Below are 10545 nucleotides of genomic sequence, written 5' to 3'. Positions count from 1 at the left end.
CACGCTCAAGCTCATCCAGCAGTTCCGCTGGGCGCACGCCCACTGCGCCCGCGCCCGCTTCCTCATGACGGCGGACGACGACATCTTCGTGCACATGCCCAACCTGGCGGCTTACCTGCAGGACATGGACAGGAAGGGCGTGACGGACTTCTGGGTCGGCCGCGTGCACAGAGGGGCGCCGCCGATCCGCAGCAAGCAGAGCAAGTACTACGTCCCCTTCGAGATGTACCAGTGGTCGTCGTACCCAGACTACACCGCGGGGGCGGGGTACGTGGTCTCCAGGGACGTGGCGGACAAAATCTACCAGGCCTCGCTGACCCTCAACGCCACCATTTACATAGACGACGTGTTCATGGGCATCTGCGCCAACGCCATGGGCGTCTCACCCCAGGAGCATGTGTACTTCTCGGGGGAGGGCAAGGCGCCCTACCACCTGTGCATCTACGACAAGATGATGACGTCGCACGGACACGTGGAGGACATCTACGAACTCTGGGAGGCCGCCACGCACCCCAAGGTGAAGTCGCTGAGCTCTGGGATCATGGGGAGGCTGTACTGTGCCGCTGTGAAACTGACTCTCCTCTGTAAACCGTACCACTTCAACACGTACCCCTGCAAAGCAGCCTTCTTGTAGTGTCTGTGTGTGTGTGTGTGTGTGTGTGTGTGTGTGTGTGTGTGTGTGTGTGTGTGTGTGTGTGGTGGTGTGTGCGTGTGTGTGTGTCTGTGTGCATGCGCGCGTAAGCATGCATATGTGTGTGTGTGTGTGTGTGTGTGTGTGTGTGTGTGTACGTGCGTGTGTGTGTGTGTGTGTGTGTGTGTGTGTGCGTGTGTGTGTGTGTGTGTTTGGTCCAAAATGAAATGAGAGATGATTCGTAACCTCATTGGTTTCAATCTTGTCTCCCATCATGTGAAAAAGACACTGTGAGGAGGTTTGTGTTCTGTTGTGTTGTTGAAGGGAGGAAGGCAGAAATGCATGAGTCATATCTATTACTGTAAATCTACCATTACAGTGGTGGTCTAGAGACGACTGTGGTCCAGCTTCTGAGAGCTTTATGATGTATTGAAGATTACCCCCTCCCACCCCCCCCCACCGCTTCCCCCCCCAAGGCAGGCTGATACTGAATGTGATGAACAACAGACACTTCCCACAGAGACGTTGTCCAGACGTTATGTTGACAAATGGGATTATAATTTATATAATTTCCTTTCTTATTCCCCATCTCCTTCAATTAAAGAAAATGTTGATTGAGAGAATGTTTCCTTTCTTTTTTTTGTTCTTCTCCGCTATCATATTATTGTCTGACTGTAAGGTTAACTCTGGGAGGAGCCATCTCGACAAGCTTTATAATGTTAACCTAATAGTCCATAGGGAAAGACCATATCACAGCTAGACAGCTCGTGAGCTTAGAGTTCTAAGGTTCTATCTCCGTTTAGAATGATAAGGTTCTATCTCCGTTTAGAATGATAAGGTTCTATCTCCGTTTAGAATGATAAGGTTCTATCTCCGTTTAGAATGATAAGGTTCTATCTCCGTTTAGAATGATAAGGTTCTATCTCCGTTTAGGGTAGTTCAGAGATATTGAGCGTCAACGTTTTTACATGATTATGTTTTGTGAGATGGAACCTTTAATAAACACCTAATGGATCAGATTATGTAAAAAACTCAATTTTGACCAAAAAATTTAGATAGAACCTTATAATTCTAACGTCACGAGCTAACACTTCAAAGGGGAATAACAGGTCAATAAATGCTTACGAACCATGCATTGTTATGATATTGTTTCAGGAGAAGCAGCACATTTACTATGTGTAGCGTATGTGTGAATTATTTGAGGAATGTGAATCTTAGGAATGCAAAAAATCTTATGAGGTGCAAAATTCCACACACACCTTTTCTGAACACATGCATATTTTGTGGGTAATGTCATGTGAACTCAATTCAATTGTCCAGTACATTAAAGAGTGAGTCATCTAATACATGCAGCAATTTCCTTTGAGACCAAAATAAAACATGTCTATCTAATGCAAAGCAATAAGGTTACAAAACACTGGGTCGAAATGAAAATGGGGAAATGCACTCAACTAGATTCATCTAAAATGGAGGTGCACACAGTAACACACAACAGCTCCAATCCTTTCATGTGTTTCATTTTTCTCTATGGCAACAGCATGTTGAGCACTGGGAGAATGGGTGAGAGGGACACACAAGCTGCATGTTGTATGTTCCTGTTGTGGACATTGTCAAGACTATATCCTGGAGATACAGCATACAGGGCTTGTAAATGAATGATGATCAGTCATAGTTCATTTACAAGCCCTGTATCTACAGGATAGTCTCGACAACGTCCACAACATGCTGTTGCCATGGAGAAAGGGTTGGAGCTGCTATGTGTCAATTAAGGATACAATCTTTTTTTTTTACTCAATGTGTTTTTTATTTAGTTTTCAGAGACATTACAGTACGCAACAGACATAAGCACACAGACAAAACAGCGAAAACAACAAAACAAAACAAAAACAGAAACAAAAATAATAATAAATAACAGTTCACAGAGTACTTCTCATATATAATACAAAGCCATTTTTAAGAAGTAAGAGGCATTGTTAGACGTTCCACTTAAGAAATGAAAGGCTGCCACACTGCACTAAACCTCCCACACTGCACTAAACCTCTAATAGACCCAGTGTTTTGTAAACCTCTAATTAAGGATACAATCTAAATATAAAACAAACAACGGTTTATCAAAATATCCTAAACAGATTAAGCTGACAATACAGGCTCACGGTTCAAGGTTTCTTTATTGTCTCCTAGGGGAAATTAGTTTTGCAGCCAGGGCGGTTCCCACAGAGAGAGTACAAAAAGGACAACATCACACAACATCACACAACCTAAACACAATAATCAATACAATAAAATTTAAAATCGCAGAGCTAATACAGAGAAATGGAAATTCCTACCAGTACAAAAAGTGTAAGTGTGCAAAACGTGCAGGGGGAGTGCAAATGCCAAAGTGCTATTTTCCATTTAGCATATTAATAGAACTAAGTGATTGAGACTAGAGCAACCTACGGACCTTTGGGGACAGAGCCTTCAGCGTGGCTGCACCTACCCTCTGGAACTCCCTCCCCACAGTGATCCGCAACGCCCCCACCCTGGACTCCTTCAAACTAGCCCTCAAAACACATCTGTTCTCCAAGGCCTTTGGCCCCTAGTCATTGTTTTAGTTTTAGTTTTGTTTGTTTTCTGTTTTGTCTGTCCATTTCATCCCCTTGTAAAGCGTCCTTGGGTTTTTGAAAGGCGCTATATAAATTAAAGTTATTATTATTATTATTATTATTATTAGAGGTAGTGAATGGCAGAACATTCTGAATGGTGATTGATGTATGATCTATTATTTGGAAAACCATGTGACACTTTGCTATAGCATGACGTCATGCACTACTCTGATAGATTGTTGCTAAATGCCTGAGAAAAAGGTAATATAGAACATATAGTTCCATGTCGAAAAGTTAATACTGCAAACTACTTACCAGGTGTTTCATACATACATGGCCTCTCATTCACCCATTCACACCCACACCAATGGCGGCTAGCTACCATGCAAGGCGCCAGCCGACTCATTGGGAGCAATTTGGGGTTCAGTGTCTTGCCCAAGGATACCTCGACAAGTGGCTAACCGGGGTTCAAACCGCCGGACTGCCGACCTTGCGATCATAAGACGGCGACTCTACCTCCTGAGCCACAGCCACTCACCCGACCTTTCATACTCATACCTTTAATACCCTCTGCGAATCCTAACTTTCAATTCTCTCTCTGTCTACTTTCTGCTGCTATCTGGTGTTTAAATGTACAACATAGCTGAAGACTATATAGTTATTTGCATGTCTTTCGTTTAATATACCTGTTTTGGCCTATGTATATGGAGGCCTGTATGTATAACAGAGGCACACGTCAAACTGAGACAGGAGCACATGGCGATGCAGGAGCGCTAGCTGGGATTAGCTGTTCTCCAAACAGCTGGTCTGTTTCCAAGGCAACCCCACAAAGCCAATTATTCAAACAAATGATTTAAGAGGGGGCCAGAAGAGGGGGCAACTTTCTACATCTACTATAGCTACTATACTGTAGTACACTCCTTTAATGTTGCCCTTAGTTTGGCATTGTAACATTGTGTTCAATAAGTAGTAAGTAAGCCTTGAGAACCAATGGTTCTCGAGCCTAATAGCCCTTTTGAGAGTTTGATTGATCGTTATGTGCGCATTGCACTACAGGTTAATTTTTCACACAACGACAAACATGTACCAGTTTTATTCTTTGAACAACATACAGGCACTTCAACAATTATCATGAAGTTTATTATGCATCAGCTCTTTTTATACAACCAAAATCTACACAGATGAATAACGTATACGTGCCATATCTTGGATGCAGACGTAATGTAAGTGGAGAGGAGATTGATCGGGAGTTGACAATACTACAGAATGAATGAAAATGAATCTATTATTTGACGGTACTATCTCAATTATATTTGAATAATGTTCTGGGTCTACCAGTACGCGCATGCCCAGTGTACCTGAATACGATGATGAATGATTCCATGTGGCCAGAGATTCTTTTGCGCGCCGATGAGAAAGCGGTTGTGTGGCCGGAGATCAAAATTGCGTTTCGTCGTCGTGTAGCTCCACCCTCAGAATGTTGGCTTAAATCAACATTGTTAGAACATGTTAGAAAATAGGAGTTTTTGAGTTATAAAAAGCAGAACAGTGTAAAAAGCACTGTCGGATTCATGGGGCGACCGCCCCTCCTGGTGCCCCCACGGTTGAAAAAACGTCTCTCTTACTGTAAGTGCCCTTTTGAGTGGCAAAAATGCCCTTTTGAGTGGCAAAAATGCCCTTTTGAGTGGGGAAAATAAGAGGATGTGCCCTATTGGCTGCCCTTCCAATGGTCTAAACTTGACCATGTGCACTGATGCGGGTCCAGGGCTGGACTGGCCATCTGGCATACCGGGCATTTGCCCGGTGGGCCGCGGTAGTTTTGGGCCGAGCCGACCGGCAAAAAAATTTATTTAAAAAAAAGTTTTTTTTTTTTTTTTTACTAGCCGGCCCGGCCGAAAGCTACCATCGAACGGCCCATAAATCGAAAGCTACCATTGAACGGCCCATAAATCAGGGACAGCGGCCCATTGGTCAATTTTCTATACAGACACTGGGCTGGCCCAATCAACAGAGAGAAGGGGGGGGGGGGGGTCAGGGGTCACGCACGCACGCAGCACCAGACCTCCGTCTCAGTTTCGCGGTAGTTTTGGGCCGAGCCGGCCGGCAAAATAAATGTAGTTAGCCTGGATAGTTACTAGATAGATACTGAGAGAGATGGAGCGCAAAAGCACACTAAAACGGAAGGGAGGCTGGGAAAAACAAGAAGAAACTCGAGGCAGATCCTGCCAAATGTGTAAACATTAGGGACATGTTTGCTGCACCCTCAAGTTTACCACAGCAGCAACAGCAACAGGTTGAAGAGGAGGCTGGCAGGGAGGAGCGGGAGCAGGGTACAGATACAGAGGATAGAGAGGATACAGAAGAAGCGGGGCCGAGTCAGCCTGTAACCGTTGACCCGGTAAGGAAAATATAGGTAGCTGTGTAGGGGTGTAACGGATCGCCCCCCACGGTTCGGCACGCATGTGTACCGCGGATCAATTGCAAAATGTAACCAAGTAATAATATTACTTAATATTAGTTAATATCCCTTGTAAATCACAATGTAGAGTTGCCATGAAAAGATAGACGCGACAGTTGCGTGCTTTGTTTTACTCTAAAGCGCAATGATAGGTTGATAATGGAAAAATAAATCTAAATTCGCTCTGGAATCTGATCACTGAGTACACTGGTCTACTTGCACTGGTACCATTGCTTATTGTATGTAGTCGTCTTTGTAGTGGTTTGGGGGAATACTACAGTTTGCCATATGACTGTACAGCACAGTATATAAGACGAGTATATAAGGCAAGTATTTTTGTGCTGGTGGGTGTGGTCCGACCGATTGGGGTGGGCCTGTCTGGGCCAAAAATGCCAGGGCCTAATTTTTGTCCCAGTCCAGCCCTGGTGTTGTGCAGTAGGTGCTCTTTTTCTCTTTTCGCCCCCCCTGCCCTTCAAACAGCCTGAGTCCGCCACTGGTAAAAAGTATGATTTTAAATATATTATAATTTATTTTAATAATAATAAATGTAAGCAACTGAAGTCAGACCACTCTTCACATCTCAGGTTGAAATAATAAGAAAAAGTATCAGCAATAACAATAGTTGGACTTGCTGAAGCAAGCACACATAGTAAATACTTGGTAATGCGGTATTGTAAAATAAAGTGCAACCAAAAATATGAATACAAGCATATATTACTTATGACCTTTGTTAAACTTTATAACCCTGCAAACAATTATAATATTATAATAATTGTCACCAATCCAGCACTAGGAGACTACACCAACTGTGTATTTTGCTTCGTTAGCAACAAGGCTGTGTGTGTGTGTGTGTGTGTGTGTGTGTGTGTGTGTGTGTGTGTGTGTGTGTGTGTGTGTGTGTGTGTGTGGGTATTGTTGGAAAATATCCTTTTATGTATATGTTCTTCATGAATGTTTTAATGACAACAAGCAATAATCAGCATAACCATACTTGTTGGGGATTTGTATTAATTAACATAACTGAAAGTGATAAATCAGGTACTTAAATAAATATGTGACTGAAGTCAGTGGAGAGAAAATGGGAAGGTCCCGCAAAGTCAGAAAAGAGGTTCTGTTTTTGACGACAAGGAGAAGAAAAGCTCCTGACTTAAAGAAAGAATGATGCTTTAAACCGCTTATTGTAAATGCCTTCATTACATTAAAATATACTCATTTCTGTAAGATGAAGACAAGTGTGTTTCGAGATGCATAGTGTGTGAGATGTAACAGGATGTGCAAAAGGTCACAGGCTCGAGCAGAGATGGTTGAGAGGAGCAGGTGCTTCACCTCAGACATACAAACTCAGGAAACCGTCTGACCTCGTTTCCTGCATAGATGAATGTGTGTGTGTGTGTGTGTGTCAACCAAAAGATTAACCCCTCAGGTAGATACCCCCATGAAGAAGAACAAGACTCGAAACCTGCACAGATACCAGGAACCAATCAGTGAAGATGACACATTCTTGTAGAAATCCTCTGTCTAGTTTGTACAAATATGGGATCAAGGCAAAGACAGGTTGTCAGCCTGTGGACTGACCTCGACTTGGCGAGATACAATCTGATCCAGAATTCTGTAATACTGCTTAATGCTTGGCTAATTTGACTATATAACTAAAAGACATTAATTCGAACTTGATCTGACGTGTGGACAATCGACTTCTTTCTAAAGGATCTCTTGACCATTCTGAAGTACGCATTCACCCACAAGGGTGGGTGAGAGTTAATTGAAATAGTATAACTTCCTTCAAGACCAACTGTGTCTTTTGCTTCGTTAGCAACAAGGCTGTGTGTGTGTGTGTGTGTGTGTGTGTGTGTGTGTGTGTGTGTGTGTGTGTGTGTGGGTGTGTGTGTGTGGTGGGTGGGGGGGGGGTTAAGGCAGGTTAGTTATAATAATAGTCTATCTCAGGGGCACTGGGACTCAGTGGATGCCTAATTGGCTATGATACGGTCTGTGCATTTATATTTAGCACGTCAACTTTGTTCTTTGACTCCCGTATCCCAGAAGTCAATGCAATTATTCTGGGAGGCCGCCCTGGGAGGCAGGAGAGAGAAGAAGAGAAATCTATTAACTCATTGGACAGTCTGATGACTTTGGAGAGCGGGTGGTTCTTCTTGGCCCCGTTCTTCCATGATTGCCGCAAAAAAAAGTCAGATTGAGGAACCAATCTCTATCCCACAGACAGCAGAGATCTGGTCTTTTTTGTGAAAGAAAGAGTATGTATTCCTTCTCCTGTATAATAAATAAACCAACCATCCCAACAACATGGTACATCGTAGTGTAGTATGTAATTGAACACAATTACCAGCTCAGTGGCCTTGCGGTTAGAGTGTCCGTACCAAAGTCATACCAAAGACTAAAAATGGTACCCGATGCCTCCCTGCTTGGCACTCAGGGAGGACATGAGGGGATATAAGGGAGGACATGAGGGGATATAAGGGAGGACATGAGGGGATATAAGGGAGGACATGAGGGGATATAAGGGAGGACATGAGGGGATATAAGGAGGACATGAGGGGATATAAGGGGAGCAAACCAATCAAGGAAGCACGAGGCAGGTGAAGGACAAGACCAAACACATGTGCTTGAGACAATTACACATCCTGTAATCATAGGACACAAAAAGAACAATTACACAGAGCCGCCAACAGGGGGAGCCAAATTAAACACAGGGAAGTGACTGACATGGGAACTGGGAGACCAGGAGACTGTGGAGGGACAAGAGAAGAGACACACCACACATAGGGCTTACACACCGGCAGTTCCGAACGCCGGTTCGCGTTCGCGTACCGAAACCTCCGAACGTTGGCGATGTCTGGCGAACGATACACTGGTATGAACGCGGGCTCGTTCGTCAGACAGCGCCAACGTTCGGAGGTTCTGGTACGCGAACGCGAACCGGCGTTCGGAACTGCCGGTGTGAAAGAGGCCACAGAGACCAACAACACAACATCAGACCAGAACAGAACTAGAACACAGAACACAAAGTCACTGAGGTGGAGGTGGTGGCAGGGGTGATGGTGTGGAGGGCAGAGTTCATGTAGACGGTGACAAGTTGAGACAAAGTTTATGGAGGCAGTGACAAGGTGTGAGGCGGTCCTGGGTGGGGGGGGCAAGAGAGTGGCAAAGTCTCGGAAGGGTGACGGGGCAAAGACTCTATAATGACGGAGACTAGGTCTAAGTTCAGTAGGTAAGTAAGTAACGTTTATTTATAGAGCACAAAATTACCACGACAAACAGACGCCCAAAGTCCTTAACAGATAACACTGGTACGTGAGAAAAACAAGATAAAAGAGATAAAATACAGATAAAATACACTAAAAATGGGGTGTGATACAAATAAAAGTGCAAAGAGTGCAGTGTCGGGAGGCAGGCTCACCTCAGGTCAAAGGCCAGGGATAAGTGTTTTAGCTAGTTTTTTTTTTTTTTAAAGCCTCAATGCTCTGGGCGGATCTGATGTGGAGGGGGAGAATATTCCAGAGCCTAGGGGGCTGCCTTGGAAAAGGCTCTGTCCCCTTGTTGTTTTCAGTTTAGTCCTAGAGACCTCCAGAAGCAGTTGGTCAGCTGACCTCAGGGCTCTGGATGGAGTGTGGTGGCGCAGTTCAGAATAATGACGAGCAAACAAGAGAAGTACCACTAGGTGGCGATATTGGACAACAACTCTAACATAACATGCAGTGCAGCTCTGCCTGTAGTAATCAGGTTACACGCACCAAACAGGAATATTTCAAATTAGTAGTCTTAACAGATAATTCCAACACATTTTCATCAGCTACATGTGAACCTAACATCACCCTCTGATGCATCATAGCCAAATGCAACAGCTTGAATTTACTTTGAACACAACCCCCAGTAACTACAGGGTCACACAACTCTGGTGTCTGCTTGACTATCAACACTCCAGAGGCCCATTGGGAGTTCTGCTTTGAGGACCACTCTTTGTAAAAGTAAGTAAGTAAAACATTATTTATATAGCAACCCTTCTCAGCACGAATGCACAGAGTGCTTTACTACTTACTTTCCGGGTCCAAACCACAAATTCCCTGCACCAGAGTACCAGTGTACTACAGCGGTAGAATGACAGTTCAATCGTTTTTTAGACTGGGATCTATTCATACAACAAGGGACACAGCAGCACTTTCCCGTTTTCCCCATATTTGTCAGCGTCTTTGAGCCTCGGAAAAGCTCTATATAAATATAATGAATTATTATTATTACTGAGGCATTTCAGAGAGCGCCTAAGCCAACTTTGGACCCGGAAACACGTCACGACTTAACAACCGAATAGTTTGGGTGCTCCTGTGGCATCAATTTACAGGATCATTCATAGAAGCAGGTTACACAGCTGGGAAAACATCCCCATTCGTTAGGCAGATGAAGTATTGGCATGGTCAATGTAGGATGTGCACCGTTTAAATAAAATGAATCGGATACTTAGTAGAGCAATTGGGTTTTATTATGACATACAATTCTGGGGATGAGCATAGCATACACAGAAAATAAGTTGTCAAATAACAAAAAAAGTTAAGCAGAAAACTATTGCCAATTTGGAGAATTAACACATTCCACACAGAACAGAAGTCAATGTAATATTTAAAGGTCTTCTATTACCAGACTCATGACACATTGAACACGTTAGAATAACATAACCTGCCAACTTGATGCAGCACTTGTACAGTTTGGTCCACAAGTAAATAACTAAATGTTGAAAAACATCTACTACACACATCTTAATTGAACACTGAAAGTAATATCTGATAAACATAATGTTAACAGACCACATAGCTCTGTAGCTCCAACCAGTGAAACAATCAAGGTTAGAATCTACTGTTCGT

The 10545-nt window shown here is 43.7% G+C and overlaps 1 protein-coding gene across 1 annotated transcript; it reads left to right on the top strand.

The window, feature by feature from the left end:
* Position 1: 1 nt before the first annotated feature.
* LOC308168547 (lactosylceramide 1,3-N-acetyl-beta-D-glucosaminyltransferase A-like) lies at positions 2-634 on the top strand (the record flags this gene model as incomplete). Its single annotated transcript, XM_080543146.1, has 1 exon — positions 2-634. A coding segment is annotated over one exon (633 nt), but the record flags the coding sequence as incomplete, so codon positions are not given.
* Positions 635-10545: the final 9911 nt, after the last annotated feature.

Source organism: Nansenia antarctica, assembly GCF_963989245.1.
Source record: "Nansenia antarctica genome assembly, chromosome: 12".
Taxonomy (NCBI): domain Eukaryota; kingdom Metazoa; phylum Chordata; class Actinopteri; order Argentiniformes; family Microstomatidae; genus Nansenia; species Nansenia antarctica.
The sequence above is the reverse complement of the archived record's forward strand: the minus strand, read 5'-3'. Positions and strand labels throughout refer to the sequence as shown.